General features: G+C 38.8%; 2 protein-coding genes across 8 annotated transcripts in view; one reads left to right on the forward strand and one right to left on the reverse strand.

Moving 5' to 3' along the window:
• The window catches only part of PCMT1 (protein-L-isoaspartate (D-aspartate) O-methyltransferase), a 41248-nt gene extending 36780 nt beyond the window's left edge, over positions 1 to 4468 (forward strand). For 4 of the 7 annotated variants that reach the window (XM_081529956.1, XM_081529955.1, XM_081529958.1 and 1 more), the window contains one exon: positions 3659 to 4468. Coding sequence is in view for 4 of the 7 variants with exons in the window: in XM_081529955.1 (XP_081386081.1) it covers positions 3659 to 3671 (13 nt within the window). In the remaining 3 variants the exon portion in view is untranslated. Of the gene's footprint in view, positions 1 to 1971; positions 2117 to 3658 lie in introns of all 7 variants that reach the window. The other 3 variants (XR_014065369.1, XM_081529953.1, XM_081529954.1) reach the window with 1 other exon arrangement.
• A 2297-nt stretch (positions 4469 to 6765) lies between these two features.
• LRP11 (LDL receptor related protein 11) overlaps positions 6766 to 16145 on the reverse strand; it is a 55380-nt gene continuing 46000 nt past the window's right edge. The window contains exons 6-7 of the mRNA XM_081529936.1: positions 15221 to 15316; positions 6766 to 8750 (exon numbers count right to left, since the gene is read on the reverse strand). Coding sequence (XP_081386062.1) covers positions 8596 to 8750; positions 15221 to 15316 — 251 coding nt within the window. The 3' untranslated portion in view covers positions 6766 to 8595. The remainder of the gene's footprint in view (positions 8751 to 15220; positions 15317 to 16145) is intronic.

Below are 16145 nucleotides of genomic sequence, written 5' to 3' on the forward strand. Positions count from 1 at the left end.
AAGTCTGTCTAGTCAAAGCTATGGTTTTTCCAGTAGTCGTGTATAGATGTGAGAGTTGGACCATAAAGAAAGCTGATCGCTGAAGAATTGATGGTTTTGAACTGTGGTGTTGGAAAAGACTCTTGAGAGTCCCTTGGACTGCAAGGAGATCCAACCAGCCCATCCTAAAGGAAATCAGTCCTGAATATTCATTGGAAGGACTGATGCTGAATCTGAAGCTCCAATACTTAGGCCACCTGATGCAAAGAACTGACTCATTGGAAAAGACCCTGATGCTGGGAAAGATTGAAGGCAGGAGGAGAAGGGGATGCCAGAGGATGAGATGGTTGGATGGCATCACCGACTCGATGGACATGAGTTTGAGCAAGCTCCAGGAGTTGGTGATGGACAGAGAAGCCTGGTGTGCTGCAGTCCGTGGGGTTACAAAGAGTCGGACCCGACTGAGCAACTGAACTGAACTGAATCTAATTAATATTAGCATATATATAGTAGTTTTAAAGAGCCTTTGTAGAAATTTAGTACATAGTACTTTTTATTTTAAATGATCTATGCATGTAAGTCAAATAACGAAAAATATGGTTATGTAGAATTTTAAATATTAGGAAAAATTAAGAAGGTTAATAGATTTTGGATTCTCAGGATGTGACAAGGTTATACATGCCATGGCAGCAAATTTTTGCTTTTCCTTAACACCTTAAATGTTATAATTCAGATCTGTAAACTTAATTTCTTTTCGTTTTTTTTTTTGTGTGTGTGTGTGTGTCGGGGGGATACTGTTCATATAAATTGCCTTCTATTTGTTTTCCACAGTACTATTCCTATCAAAGTAATGTACATGCATTGTAAAAATAGGAAAAACAAACACAAAAGAACAAAAGTCACCCATAATCCCAGAATCTAGAGATAACCTCTTATTAATATTTTATAGATTTTTTTCTTCTTTTCTATATATCCATAGAAGTATATACATCTCTTTTGTAGTCCTGAGATCATATAGTTTTATTTTGTAATCTCTCTTTATTTAGTAAAATATCAACATTGTCCCTCATCATTAAATATTTTTTAATGATATGATTTTTTTTCACCAGTTTTATTGAGATATAATTGACATATAGCATTGTAGTAGTTTTAAGGTGTACAACATAGTGATTTGGTATATTGCAAAATGATCACCACAATAAGTTTAGGTCTTACATTCAAGTCTTTAATCCATTTTGATTTTTTGGGGTGTGGTGTTAAGACAGAGGTCCAGTTTCATTCTGTTTTCATGTGGCTGTCCAGTTTTCCCAACACCACTTATTGAAGAGACTGTTCTTTCTTCATCATATATTCTTGGCTCCTAATTAATTGACCATATATATGCATGAGTTTATTTCTGGGCTCTTTACTCTGTTCCATTGGTCTCTGTGTCTGTTTTTATGCCAAGTACCATACTGTTTTGATTACTTTGGCTTTGTAATATAGTTGGAAATCAGGAAGTGTCATACCTCCAGTCTTATTGTTCTTTCTAAAGATTGCTTTGGCTATTTGGAGTCTCTTGTGGTTCTATACAAATTTTAGGATTGTTCTATTTATGTGAAGAATGTCATTGAAATTTTGATAGGGATTGTATTGAATCAGTAGATTACTTTGGGTAGCATGGATAGTTTAACTATTAATCCTTCCAATTCATGGGTATGAAATATATTTACATTTATTTGTGTCATCTTCAATATCTTTCGTTAACATTCTATAGTTTTCAGTGTACAACTCTTTCACCTCCTTGGTTAAATTTACTTCTAGATATTTTATTCTTTTTGCTATAATTGTAAATGAGATTGTTTTCTTAATTTTTCTTTTGATAGTTTATTATTAGTATATAGAAACAACTAATTTTAGTTAGTTATCATCTGCAAAAAGAGACAGTTTTACATCTTTCTTTCCGATTTTGATGCCTTTTATTTCTTTTTCTTGCCTAATTGCTCTGGCTAGGATTTCCAGTACTATGTTGAATAAAAGTGGCGAGAGTGGGCATCCTTGTCTTGTTCCTGATTTTAGAGGAAAAAACTTTCAGTTTTTCACCATTGAGAATGATGTTAGCTGTGAGCTTGTCATATGTGGCCTTTATTATGTTGAGGTACGTTCCCTCTATACCCAGTTTGTTGAGAGTTTTCAATCCTTTTCCCTTTTCAAAAAAATTTTTAAATGGAGAGGATATTTAGAAATGTTGTACTATATTGTTGGGCAATAAGGATATTTATTGACAAAATCCCTAGTACCTTGCAACTGGTAAATAAAATGTGGTAAAATTATTAAAAAAACAATAGTATCTTTAATTCATATTTTAAAAAGCACAAGTAAATTTATGAATAGAGCATTTTGCAGGTAAACTTTGAAGATTAAGTATTTTAATGCTTGCATGAATTTCAGTAAAAGCTGTTTTATGAGAATTATAGTACTTATATTATTTGGAAGAATATATTAAGAGGAGCGAGAACTATAACAGATAATCCAGTACTGTATGACAAAGACAGCTTATGGGAGAAGTCATTTTTAAAGTATTTTCTTGCACAATTTATAAAATTCATATTTTATAGAAAATACCATATTGTCCAAAAATCCCTTAATTCACCACATACCTGGGAAATTTTAGCTCTTTATTTACCTTCCCTTCAAATTTATTTAACAGCTTTTTAAAAACTTAAAAAAAAATTTTATTACAGACAAGTTGCAAGAATTGTGTGATGAGCTCCTGATCTCTTCATCCAGAGTTAACAATTATCAACACTTTTCCACATTCCTTTTTATTACCTCTTTCTATATATATATACACACACACACACACACGTAACATTTTTTTGCCCTGAATCATTTGAGATTTAGTTGCAAACATCATACTTCTTTACCCCTAAAGTACTTGAATATTTAACAGTGTTTCTTGTTACTCAGATTATCCTCAAATAAGAAGCTTTTCTGGTAGCTTTATTTTTTCACTTTTAGCAGCTTTGTTGAGGTATAATTTATATACCATACAGTTTATTTTAGATTGCATTTTTATTCCTTCCTTCCTCTCACTGGCAGTTGCTGATATAGTGCTGCACTTGGCTGAGCGAATGGTTTCTGTTAGAGCTGATAAAGCTGCCTTGTGAAATCAGCTGACAGGTATATTATACCTACAGATGATGCTTTTTCTCACAGAGTTTGGGTTGTGATTGACCCACTCAGTGATTGCTCAACAATATACTCAACAGATACTATAAACAAAAGACTAAATTTTTGTCCAGTTTTGTGAATATAACTATAAAGACTTATCTGAACTCTAAATACTCAAGTTATTATTTTACAATAAATAGTATTAGCAAGATCCTGGATCTAAAAGTTATCATTTCTCTGAATTTTTGGTCTTGAAGGAAGAAAATTACTTTTGAATTAAAAAATAAAGAATTCAGGCCCTTTAGTTTTCATTCTTCATTCTGGAGTAGCATGAACGATGTTTGAAATGGCTGATTTCCATTTTTGCTTTGACCTGAATCATTTGCTTAGTTTTTTTTTTTAATGTAATATATTGCTTGGGGATCAGTATATTTTTACTGATTTATTAGTTGTATCTAAACTGTTAGAAAGCCAAGTTTTATCATATGTAGCTCCTACTTATGTATTTCTCTCTGTCTCCCCCCAGGGATGAACTGTAAAAGCAACATCAGCTTGACCAGTATAATAATATTACAGTGGATTGCTCATCTCAGTCCTCAAAGCTTTTGAAAATCAACAGCATCACAGCTTGTTTTGAACTTTCTTACACTATTTTCAGCATGAAAATGTGTGGATTTGTGGGGTTTCTAATTCTTCAGAGAGGCACAGAAGCCAGATTGGAAAGAAGAAGGATGCAAAATATAAATTTGTGTATTATTACTTTAACATGCCCACGTTTTCCTTTAAATATTAAAAGAAGGGGTTCTGCAAAATGGAAAACACGGTTTGTGAATTGATTTTGAAGAGTGATTTTTCTTTTCTTAGGCACTTAATTCTGTTCTGATGTTAATTTATCAGATTGCTTTTGTGCATCAGATAACACCACCATTCACAAGTTAAGCTTCTTGGTTTTTGGGTGTATGTTAGATGCTACTAAGAAAATAGAGATGAGCTTCCTTTTTAAAGCTTTTGATGTGGTGTCATAGAATAGCATGTTGTAGATACAATCAGCTGCTTTGTTACCTTAAAACTAAGCATTTGTAAATATTAAAACTTAAGGAGATGGCAGGTGATGTCCCTTAAAACACTCGGCTGTTCAGATTGGACATAACTGACATAGTTCTTCCTTTTTCTCTTTAAAAATGATAGGAGACTTGTAGCTTAGTATTGTTTTTTCTGTTTCTAACTTGCTGCTCATAATGTATATGGATTTAACATGCTGTGTAAGCTGTGTCCTAGTTACTGAACAGTTTATGCAGTGCTGCTTTGCCAAATAAAGTTAAAAGTGAAAGAGGCATTGGTGGTGTTTGAATATAGAAGAACCATATGTCCACCAGGTACAGAATGCTAAGATCACAGAGAAAACGTTGTTTCTCTGATGCTCCATTTTGTGAGATCTGAGTAAGTTAAGAGCATTGATCTAACTGCACATTTGAGGAATGTAACTGGTTCTTGGGGACAAGAACTTCATCTCATTTACTATTTTTCTTTGCCTAACACAGGGCCTCTTGTAGATGTACCATATATGCTGAATGAGTGAATGAATTGACTTGTTATCAAGAAAGAGCAGGTTGAGAATAAACTTACCAAAACTCATCTATGGACCTACAAATAGATTTATTAATATAAGGACTGTAAAGTGAGTTTAAGTCAGTAAAACGTTGGGATCTTGCTGAATGTTGTGATCTTCTCTTTTACAGCAGGATCTTAGTTTTTTTAAGGGCTCTAAATCTTGAAGAAATACACGCTCTAGAAGCTCTCAGAACCGGCACTCCCAGCAAAGCCCTTCCCTCTGTTGTGTACAAGTGTGTATCATTCGGGCAGGCAGAGCCTTAGCGAGGGGCTGAGGCCACTTTCCCCCACCTCTTAAGTTTAAGTCTAAAATATTACTTCTTTGAAAATAGCTTTTAAAAAATTGTACATACATCTTTGACCAGTGTTTCTTCTTGGGCAATGTCTTAGGCACAGAAAACTTGCATTAGTTGATGACCAAAACTTGTGAGTTCATCTCTGGCTTCAGTTTGCTGTGGCTCGTATTGCTTCTGGACTCAGGCCATGAACTCTTTTGATCCAGGACTTGTCATTTGCGATAGTTGCAAAGGTCAAGTATTCTCTAGGACTTAAAATGAATTCTTCAACTTATTCACTAGTCTGTGTCCTTCCTAGCCATTATCAACGATTTATATAAGTCCCTTTGTTAGGTCTTGGGGATAGTAAAAGGCCCTTACTCTCAAGGGGTGTGTAGTCTGCTGTCCGGTTGAGGGGACAGTTTATAAATCTGGTAAGACAAACTAATAAATGGCATCTGATTGGTGAAGACACATGCTATGCCAAGCCTTGCTCTTGGGCTTCACACTTTTTGAATTAAAAAATGTTTAGGAATTTCCCTGAGAGTGTAGCGATTAAGACTTCAAGCTTCCACTGCAGGAGCCAGGGTTTGATCCCTGGTCAGGGAACTGATATCCCAAATGCCATGTGGCCAAAAAAAAAAAAAACTAACCCAAAAGATTAAAAAGATGTTGAATAAGGAGGAATGGATTTTAAGCAAGCACCATTTATTAATGGGTAAAGATGAATGAATTTTAACTATATGAACTTTTAATTTACATATGTTTTGCTCAAAGAAGAGACCAAATAGAGCGCCACTAAGAAATCCTGCTTGAAGAGAAACTGGTTGGCCCTTGGAGCCCAAGGAAGTTTGTGTTTATATATTATAATAAAGAGGAAAAGAGCCTGATAATTTCCCTATGCTTAATCCCTCCACTATCACTGCTATAGCAATCGTTACTTCCCCACTTCAGGCTCTTTTTTTCTAACTGACTTGTGTTGTCCAGGGTAGGACTCTTCCATGACCCCTTGCTTTTGTTCTAGAGTGCTCTCCTGGGCCATGAAAGCCTGCCTCCTTTCCTCATTCCCCACCCCATCACCCCACCCCACCCCACCCCCGTTTCCTGTGCTGCTTTTCCCTTTCCCTTCACTTCCTTCCTTTTTTCTTTCCAGAGAGGAAGTTCTAGGGCTGCTGGGTCTAAAGAACTCATTCTCACTTGGGTGGAGTATCTCGGCTGGTGATGGCAATAGTGAGGATACTTGAAGTATTAATACAAGAGGCAATGATCCAGGGACCTAGGGCAGCTGAGGACATCTCTATTTGAATTCCCATGCCTTGAACATTACTATGCCCCTTACAGCCTTGCAACACATTGAGTAATTTCTTTTGCCATCACTGTTTGTTTATTTAGGTTTGTTGGTGATTATCCTATCAGGATTTTGCCTAGAAATTAGCTTATGGATCAAAGAGGCTGCAAAGTTTCCATGATAACACTACTGTATCAGTTTTCAATCAATAGTAAAAAGGATATTTTCTTGGGGGGGGGGAAGACCTGTGCTGCCACTGTCCAGTGTCACGAGAGAAGATATACAGCGTATCAATAGCCAAGGAAAAAATTCAAAATTCAAGTATGGTTTCTATTGAATGTGTATCACTTTTGCACCATCATAAAGAAAAAAAAAGGTAAGTCAGAGCAACATAGTAAGTTGGGGACCATCTGTACTAGCAAGTATTATATTAAAAGTTGTAAAAAAAAAAAAGGCTTAAGAATAAAATATAATTTATTAAAGAATATTGTACACATAGATATGGGACATCTTTTTATCAAGAATTTCAACACCATAGCAATACTAAATTGTGTTTTAATTTCTTCATGTATAAAAGATGTGCTGAAAGATGCATGCCTCAACAGTTTTTATTTTATTGGATATGGCTATAGGTGACATCCTTCTATATAAAAACAAAAAGAATACATCACATAAAGAATACAAACATCTTAAGTTCATTCATACAGTCATTTCTCTAAACTCCTTAAGGAGAAATTTAAATCTTTGCTCAATTCTAAAATTCAACAAAATGCTTGAGTTTCTCAGGAAATAAAAATAACCAATTTCTTTGTTTTTCTACCACTAACTATCCATTTCTTAATGTATATCTCTGACCCAAATTAAGTCCTTTGCTAAAGGAACAACCTACATCATCAGGTTCAGTCTAAACATAGTTTTCTAGAGGGTTTTCAAGTATCTTAAAAGATTTACCACTCATGGTAAAAAAAAAAAAAACTATTATATAAATAGAACACATACATTCGCCTCAATAGAGTAATTTCTAGAATGTGTATTGTCCCAGCATTTAAGCAATGGTGGAAATAATATGTCTTTAAAATCCTACAGATTAAAAGGTAAAAGATGCTAAGCTAGATGCTGGTTTTCTATAAAGATGAATTTGTGCAAAACTCCCTTATGCTCTGGGAATATATAAGCCTGGCTGTTAGCTTATAGCCTGGCCTTAGCTATATAAGCCTGGCTTATAGCTAATAGCTTACAGCTTATTAGCTGTTTGCATACTGTAACATTTTAGAGCATTAAATAAATAATGGGAAAACTGCATCACTCCACTGAATGGGAGAATCACCAATTCTTAAGTTGATTATTTATTCATGAATCACTGACTTATTTTTGCTAAAGCTGTACCCAGAGATCCATTCAGTGTTGTTTTTCCATTTGAATGCGTTTTTTTTTCTTCCCTCAACACTAATGTTGAAAACCAATGACTATATAAGCAAGCTGCTATGTTCTGGACCGTTGAGCAGATCCAAGAAAGAACTAAGCATCCTCCTTGCTCATTTTTCCCTCAGCTAAGTGTCTGTCAAAGTTTTTGACCTGCCAGGTTCTCTGCTTCCACTTTGATTTCCTATCTCACTTGATGACCATGTTAGAGCTACTTGTAATCCAAAGTCTGAGTTGCTCTCCTTTGGGAGAATGAAGCAGCCACATGACATGATGTCAGTCAGCCATTGGAAAGAACTGATATTTACCTTCCTGGAGGCCTCACTGACCTGACATTAGGTTTATAGCTTAGATATTCCTGCGACAGATAACATCTCATTGAAGGTGTGTGCTCACTTGAGATCCATCCCCAGAAACAGGTTTTGAAGAGGAAAAGGGAAAGGAGAGCACGGGAAGTGGAAAGTGAGGAGGGGGAGGCCACAGGACAAGGGACGCGGGGTGCCAGGGAGTGCCAACGGCTGGCTTCTGGGAAGTCAAGTGTTAACACCCCCATTGTCAGGCACCTCTAGGGACACTGGATTTTCTGCCTTGGCTAACTACAAATTCCTATTTTTAGGGACAGCTTACATAAATCAGAATTAGATTTGTAAAAGTCTTCAATCATGTGGACTCCTCTAGATTTCAAAATATGTCACATACTTCCCAAGGAAAATGAATAAACGTTGAGTATTTGCAGAATCTTCCAGGGTTTTCAGTAGTTTTCTTAGCTTAGTTAAAAACAGAAGAGGTAATAAATATCAGAACCCAAAATATGTATAAATTATAAGTGAAACATGTCCTTGCCCTCAGCTACTTAGATTCCACTTATTACAGATACATCCCATTTATGAGGTAGTCCGATTCCTCAGATGTGATGGGACGAGCTTTTTTAAGTTTCTGTTTCACCAGTCGTAGTCGACAGGCAACCATGAGAAGCAGCAAAGCAGTGATAGCCAAACCCAGGGCTAGAGGTAGCACTGCACCTGTGTAAGGTCAGAAATGAACAAGGGTGAGTCAGTGATTAAGAACAATAACAGCTACAATCTACTATATGATAAACCCTTTGCACGCACTGTTTTATTTAACTTGAACAACTCAGTAGGTACTTATACTACTACAAGTACTATTAATACTACAAGTAGGTACTTGTACTACCTCTAGATTAACTGAGGTACAGAAAGATTACGTAATTGGCCTAAGAGCACACAGCTTGTAAACTGAAGGTCTAGGTCTCAAACACAGACTTCCTTAAAGCCAACTTGTGTGGCAAGTTCTTATGAAATGCATATGCCATCAGCAGGTATAAATGTTGCAGTCAGGCTTCCCTATATCCAACGAATAGACATCCTGTAAACAGACAACTGCAAAGACACTGTAGCCATAGGAAATACTTTCATTGTAGCTTACATTTATGGGTTTATACATGATCATTCTCCATTAAAATAAATATGGACGAACTCCTGATTCCTTGCTCTGGTTAGGGCTTAAAGACATTTTTATTTCTTAAAGCCAGAGAACCTACTCTCAGCCTGTAGAATCATTATTAAAAACTTGAGGAAGTGACTTCCCTGGTGGTCTAGTGGCTAGGACTACGCTCCCAAAGCAGGGGGTCCGGGTTCAATCCCTGAGCAGGGAACTAGATTCCGCATGCCGAAACTAAGAGTTCAGGTGCTGCAACTAAACATCTTGCATGCTGCAACTAAGACCTGGTGCAGCCAAATAAATACTTAAAAAAAAAGAAAAGCAAAAAAATCTACTTCTCCTTCATGGGTTTTTTCCCTATGGGGTTGATTCTAGACACCTAGACTAGAAGCATCTTTTAGAGCCTTCCAGGAGTCTGGAAGGAACAGAGTGTACCCCAGATCAGTCTGTCTTATCAAGCTGAGCAGGGTCTATTCTTAGTCTGATCTGCTCTGTAGTCAGGCCATGCTTGGAGATGATATGGTGGAAATATTTTTAGCTACAGGGGCCTTGCCAACTGGTGGAACTAGAGGAGCAAAAATCTCCATTGCATAAACTGACTTCATAATATTTTCTTTCATTTATTTATTCATTCATTTTGCATTAATAGCCATGTGCCTGACGCTGGTAATCAAAGATAGTAAAGAGTGCTTTATACATGAAGTACTTTAATTCTCACAACCACCATATGAGTTCATACTATTTTTATCCCCATTTTACAAATGAAGGAACTAAGTTATCAAGGATTAAGTGACTTGACTAAGTATGGTACGTGGTACAGACAGTATTGTTTCAGAACCACTATGCATATCACTTCTCCAAAAGTTAAATGAGATCGTTTTCTAATGATTTCAAATCTGGGTAAGAAAGACATTTAAATGAAAAGATACAATAAAGTATTATAGTTACTATGGTAGAATTACATACAAAGTGCAGATAGAAAAAGGAGTGGTCCATGCATCTGATTCCTAGGACTTTTGCTTGCACAATTTAGATGTATGATGGAGCTTGTTTGGGGTGGGTGAGGGAGATTATTTTTTGACAGTTTCATATTGAGATGCCTACAGCCAACCCAGGTAAAATTTTCTATTAGGTTCTGATTACTTAGGCTTAAATATGTAAAGGGCTGGGACTTCTCTGGTGGTCCAGTGGTTAAGAATCGGTCTGCCAGATGTAGGAGACACAGGTTCGATCCCTTACCCGGGAAGATTCCACATGCCATGGAGCAACTAAGCCCGTACACCACAACTGCAGAGCCCGTGTTCTGCAACTGTTGAAGCCCACGTGTCCTCGGGCCTATGCTCTGCAACAAGAGAAGCCACTGCAACGAGAAGCCTTCGCATCGCAGCTAGAGAGTGGTCCCTGCTCACCACAGCTAGAGAAAGCTCGAGCACAGCAACAGAGATAAATAAATAAAAATTAAAAAAAAAAAATACGTGAAGCCCTTTAGTATTAAGGTGGTGGTTGCAGCTACAAAACTGGGTGAGGCTTCCCGAGAGAAAGAGAGGAGAGGAGAGGGCCAGGAACAAGGCTCTAGCCAACATCAACACTTAAGAGGGCGGACAAAGAAGAGAACCAGAAAGCATAGAAAGAGGCATGTCAGAGGGATGGCTGGCAACCAGCCCAGCGGGGAGTCCTGGAAGCAGAGGGCTGAGGCTATTTCAAGAGGACAGTGGTCAGCAGAATCGAATGCTAAGGAGAGGTCAAGGGAGGTGAGGCCTGGAGAGGCCACCGCGCTTAGCAATTGGGAGTTCATGTACAGGGAAATTGAAGGCTGAGGGATGCCGTTTTGTTTCTTGTATATTTTGAGAGAGCTGAATGTGTCTAGGGGAATGAACCAGTGGAGATTATAAACACAGGGAGTTAATAAATGATGGAAAAACAAACTTGAGGCGATAAGGAGCTGCATCAAGGTCAGGGCGGGATACTGACCTTGGAAAAAGGGGACACCTTTTCCTTTAGCGCTGGAGGGAAGGAAGAGAGGGTGGGGGACTTCCTTGGTGGCCCAGTGATTGAGACTCTACTCCCCCAATGCAGGGGACATGGCTTTGATCCCTGGTTGGGGGACTAAGATCCCACATACAGCACAGTGGGGCCAAGAAAAAAAGAGGGTGGGTACTGACAGGTATATTGAGTGCAAGTAACTAAAGAAGTTCACTCCTGATGGTGGTGGTGGTTTAGTCACTAAGTCGTGTCTGACTCTTGCAGCCCCATGGACTGTAGCCCGCCAGGCTCCTCTGTCCGTGGGATTCTCCAGGCAAGGATACAGGAGTAGGTTATCATGCCCTCCTCCAGGGGATCTTCTCAACCCTGAGATCGAATTTGAGTCTCGTGTCTCCTGCATTGACAGATAGGTTCTTTACCACTGGCGCCACCTGGGATAGCTTTGATTTTCTGAGCTTAAAATCATTCCCAGGTATAGCTGGCCCCCTCTCCAAGACAAGAGGAGCTGGAGCTGAGTACCCCCTAATGGCATTTCAACCTCTGGTATACTTGTGGAATCCTAGGTAAAACTCCTGAAGAGAATTCTCAAGAACATTCTGGAATTGTCTGGGTTCAGGAGGATGGGATGACGAGGCTGCATCAGTGACACTTGATACAAAACAGTGTTTTGAGTGAGGCCGGTATTCCCAAGGGCTTCCCAGGTAGCTCAGTGGCAAAGAATCTGCTTGTTGATGCAGGAGACGTTGGAGGAGTGGGTTCGATCCTTGGGTCGGGAAGATCCCCTGGAAAAGGAAATGGCAACCACTACAGTATTCTTACCTGGAAAAATCTCATGGACAGAGGAGGCTAGAAGGCTACAGTCCATGGGGTTGCAAAGAGTTGGACATGACTGAGCATACATGCACAGTATTCCCAAAGAGAATTGTAAAAGATAAAAGTCTGTGATAAACCAACCATCTAGAGTTTGACTCTCCAGCTGGTGCATACATTCCAGTTTCCTAATGGTGACCCTGAAGAAAGAAGTTCTGAAAGGGCTCAGTTTGGCCCTGAAGGTGTCAGTTTCCCTGCATCTTCCGGTACTAGTCACAAAGATGGATAGGTTACAAAGGAACTGGATAAAAAAGAGACTTTGGTCAACCGTAGGAACCTAAAACCATTTCTTACAAACTGGATCCCAACACCCAGCCCCAGTTCTGCTTGTTCAGGGAAAGAAAGTGATTACAGGCTGCCTTGCTAAACGCATGTGACTTGTTTGAAGATGAACACCAGTGTTTAGGCTTCAGGAGAAGAGAGCTGTGATTGAAGACCCCAGTCCCAAGAATGGAACTCAGAAGGAGCTATGGCAATCATAAAACAGCATATAATCTACGGGGATTTTCTGTTTGCCAATTTCAGATACGGGAGCCAAGTGGCTCAGTGGTAAAGAATCTGCCTGCCAATGCAGGAGACGAGGGTTCAGTCCCTGGGTCAGGAAGATCCCCTGGATAAGGAAATCGCAACCCACTTCCAGCATTCTTGCCTGGGAAATCCCATGAACAGAGGAGACTGGTGGACTACAGTCCATGAGGTCACAGAAAGAGTTGGATACTATTTAGCAACTAAACAACAACAAAAAGTCAGGCACAGGGTTGCTCTACTGTCAGATCTGATTCCTGGTTAATGAATCAGGAATGATTTACTAATCACTTTGATGACAAAGAAGATGAAGTCTCCCATGAAGTACTTGCTAGGATACTGAAAGTTATTTTCAACTTTTAAATACCCAGTTGGTATACTTCAATGCTTTTAGTTTAGGTAGTTTAAAATTTCCCACCCTCTTCTAAGGGCTTCCCAGGAGGCGCTATTGGTAAAGAACCCGCCTGCCAATTCAGGAGACATAAGAGATGCAGGTTTGATCCCTGGGTCTGGAAGATTCCCTGGAGAAGGGAATGGCTACCCACTCCAGTATTCTTGCCTGGAAAATCCCATGGACAGAGGAGCCTGGCAGGATACAGTCTATGGGGTCGCAAAGAGTTGGACACGACTGAAGCGACTTAACACACACACACACACACACACACACTCTTCTAAAACACACCATGCTATGGCAATTTACAAAGTTTACATCTAATTTCTGAGGATAAAGTAAGTCATTTAAAGCAGTTACCACTCATTTGTGTTTGTCAGGGGTTTATATCTTGTGTGTGTATATGCAGGCACACACCTTGTTTACTTCTGCTCATCAACGTTCAAAACTGTACTGATCGTGTTATTAGAGATATACATGAGGCTTTCTTTATTATAGATCAGGACTTCAGCAGGGAGCAAAATTACCCCAAAACGTACCAAGTTTTAAACAGTTCTTAACGGAAATTAGGTGCAGCTATTCCCATGTCTGAGTATTTTTTAAAAAGATTGAGGGGGTGTGTTAAAAAACCCATAAAAAGCATAACTGAACTTGAATTACAAAATTGTTTTTTACATCTTAAGAGGACATTTGAAATCACTGTTCTTAACATTGAACTATGATGTGCATGGTTCCATTATGTAAATATATCAAATATTAAAAATGTATATATTTGAAAAAAATAAAAATAAAAAAATAAACCACACCATGCTAGTTTTCTCAGAAATGAGCTAAGTAGACGAACTGGGTATTCTGTTCACAAGACTGGGAGTGACGCTCAGGTATGTAACCATGAGGACAGGCACCGTGCAATTAGAACCAAAGGTCTCTGGACACATCTGGGCACGGAGGCAAGGGGTGAGCCCCGTTCCCTGTGTCTGTTGGCAGGGGGTGGGCTCTTTTTTTCTCTTTAATTTATTTTTTGGCTGCAGCACTGGGTCTCTGTTGCTGTGAGCAGAGGCAGTTACTCCTAGTTGCGGAGCGCCGGCTTCACATTGCAGTGGCTTCTCTTGCTGTGGAGCACAGGCTTAATTGTTCCACAGCATGTGGAATCTCCCCGGATCAGGGATCAAACTGGTGTCCCGTGCATTGGTAGGCAGATTCTCAACCACTGGACCACCAGGGAAGTCCAACAGGCTCTTTTTATTCAAATATCCTGGGACAGCTAAGTCCAGCAGGTCCACAGACTGGGCAGCATCTAGATACTTGATATCTGTATTATTTTATTATTTATTATTTAAAATTTATTTATTATTTAACAATTTTATTTAAAAATTACACGTGACCATTGTTACGAGACTACTTCTACGGTAAAGAGAAAGTTTTCTCAATGTTCAGGTCTGTAGCTTAATAATCATATTTCGTTCTCCTAAATTTTATTTTACTAATTAGTTTGTGAGATTTAGGATTAAAACCTACCTTTCTACAGGACTATGTTGAAAGTGTTTCCTGTCTAGTTAAAAATAACCAAAACCATGAAACTACACTATTCTTCTTCCACTTACTAAATATCCCCTCTACCTCCTGCACCCTTTCCCCATTCCTGTGTCTTCCGTCTCTTGTCACTGAAGCACTTGGAGAGAGAACTGTACACTCTAGCACCTCTGCCCTTGTTGATCACAAATAACAGTCAAAATAGCCATCATTTATATGGCTTATCACATGAGCCAAACAATATGCTAAAAGCTCTATAGTGATGTCCTATCTATTCTCCCTAACAGCTCTGTGAGGCAGGTATAGTTATTACGCCCATCTGACCAATGAGGAAATTGAGACCCAGAGAGAGAAGATAACCTGGTCACGGAGTTAGTGATGGAGCAGGGGATTTGAACTCTGGCATCTGATTCTAGAGCCCCTGTTCTTAACCACTGTGTCCTGAGTATTACTCCTTCCACAGAACGTTACCCCTGGAAAGGGACTGTAGTGATCATCCACTCCAGTCAGCTTACGGAACAGAAAGCTGAGGACAAAAGCTGTGAAGATACTAGTCCAAGAGCCCCAAGGTGAAGTGTGATATAGAAGATGAGAATATACAGTTTTTCTGACCCACATACCCTGCTCTTGTCATGAATTCTTGCAGATTCACTTAATAACCTCAGCTTCAGTATATGTAGTTCTGCAGTAGTTCTGACTCTGCAGTGAATTTCCAAGGTGAACATTTACCTGCTTCTGGGGCTGGGTGTTCCCCTCCTCCGCGATTGCTCTTTGACTCAAAAATATAATTTTCCTCTTTTCTGTTCTTCCCTGAGGAACCACCATCTATGGAAAATAAATAAAACATATTGAAGGTACATCAGAAACTTCAGGAAATAGACATGAAAATACAGCCTTATATATATATATATATATATATATATATATATATATATTAAGGAAGGGCTTAAAGAAAGGACTTACAGGCTTTATTTCTTCAATAAACATAGGCCTACGTTTGATACTAAAACATGAGATAGTTCGATGCATGATACAGGGCGCTCGGGGCTGGTGCACCAGGATGACCCAGAGGGATGGGATGGGGAGGGAGGTGGGAGTGGGGTTCTGGAAGGGGAAAACATGTACACCCATGGTGGATTCATGTCAATGTATGGCAAAACAAATACAATATTATAAAGTTAAAAAATAGATAAATAAGCTAATTTAAAAAACAAAACTTTGGCATAACTTTAAAAAAATAAATAAATAAAACACGAGATAACCAGTGTGACCAACCGAATAAAGCAGAGGTGAGGCTAGTGAAAAACCACTGGGCAGAGACGGGAAACAAGCTCAAAGCCCCAGAACTTATCCTTCACCCCACCCCCACCCCTCACCCCTCCACCCAGAGAAGGAAGGAAAAAGCTCAGCTAGAAAAGTCAAGGGTTAGGGTTGGACTTTATACCATAGAACATAGAAACAGCCCAGAAACATTTTTTTCTTTAGAAATTGAACAGTTAAGCACACATAAGTCACTGATAAAGCTGCTTCACTTTCTTACCTCAATGCTGTTTGGCAGGCATTAATAGCTCTGTTGCTTTTTTTTTTTCCTGGTTAGGCTCAGAGGGGTTCAGTACTTACCCAGGTTCATTCAAGTAATCAGTGAGTCATAGAG

This window comes from Giraffa tippelskirchi, chromosome 9, assembly GCF_054371585.1.
Source record: "Giraffa tippelskirchi isolate mGirTip1 chromosome 9, T2T-mGirTip1v1.2.pri, whole genome shotgun sequence".
Classification (NCBI taxonomy): domain Eukaryota; kingdom Metazoa; phylum Chordata; class Mammalia; order Artiodactyla; family Giraffidae; genus Giraffa; species Giraffa tippelskirchi.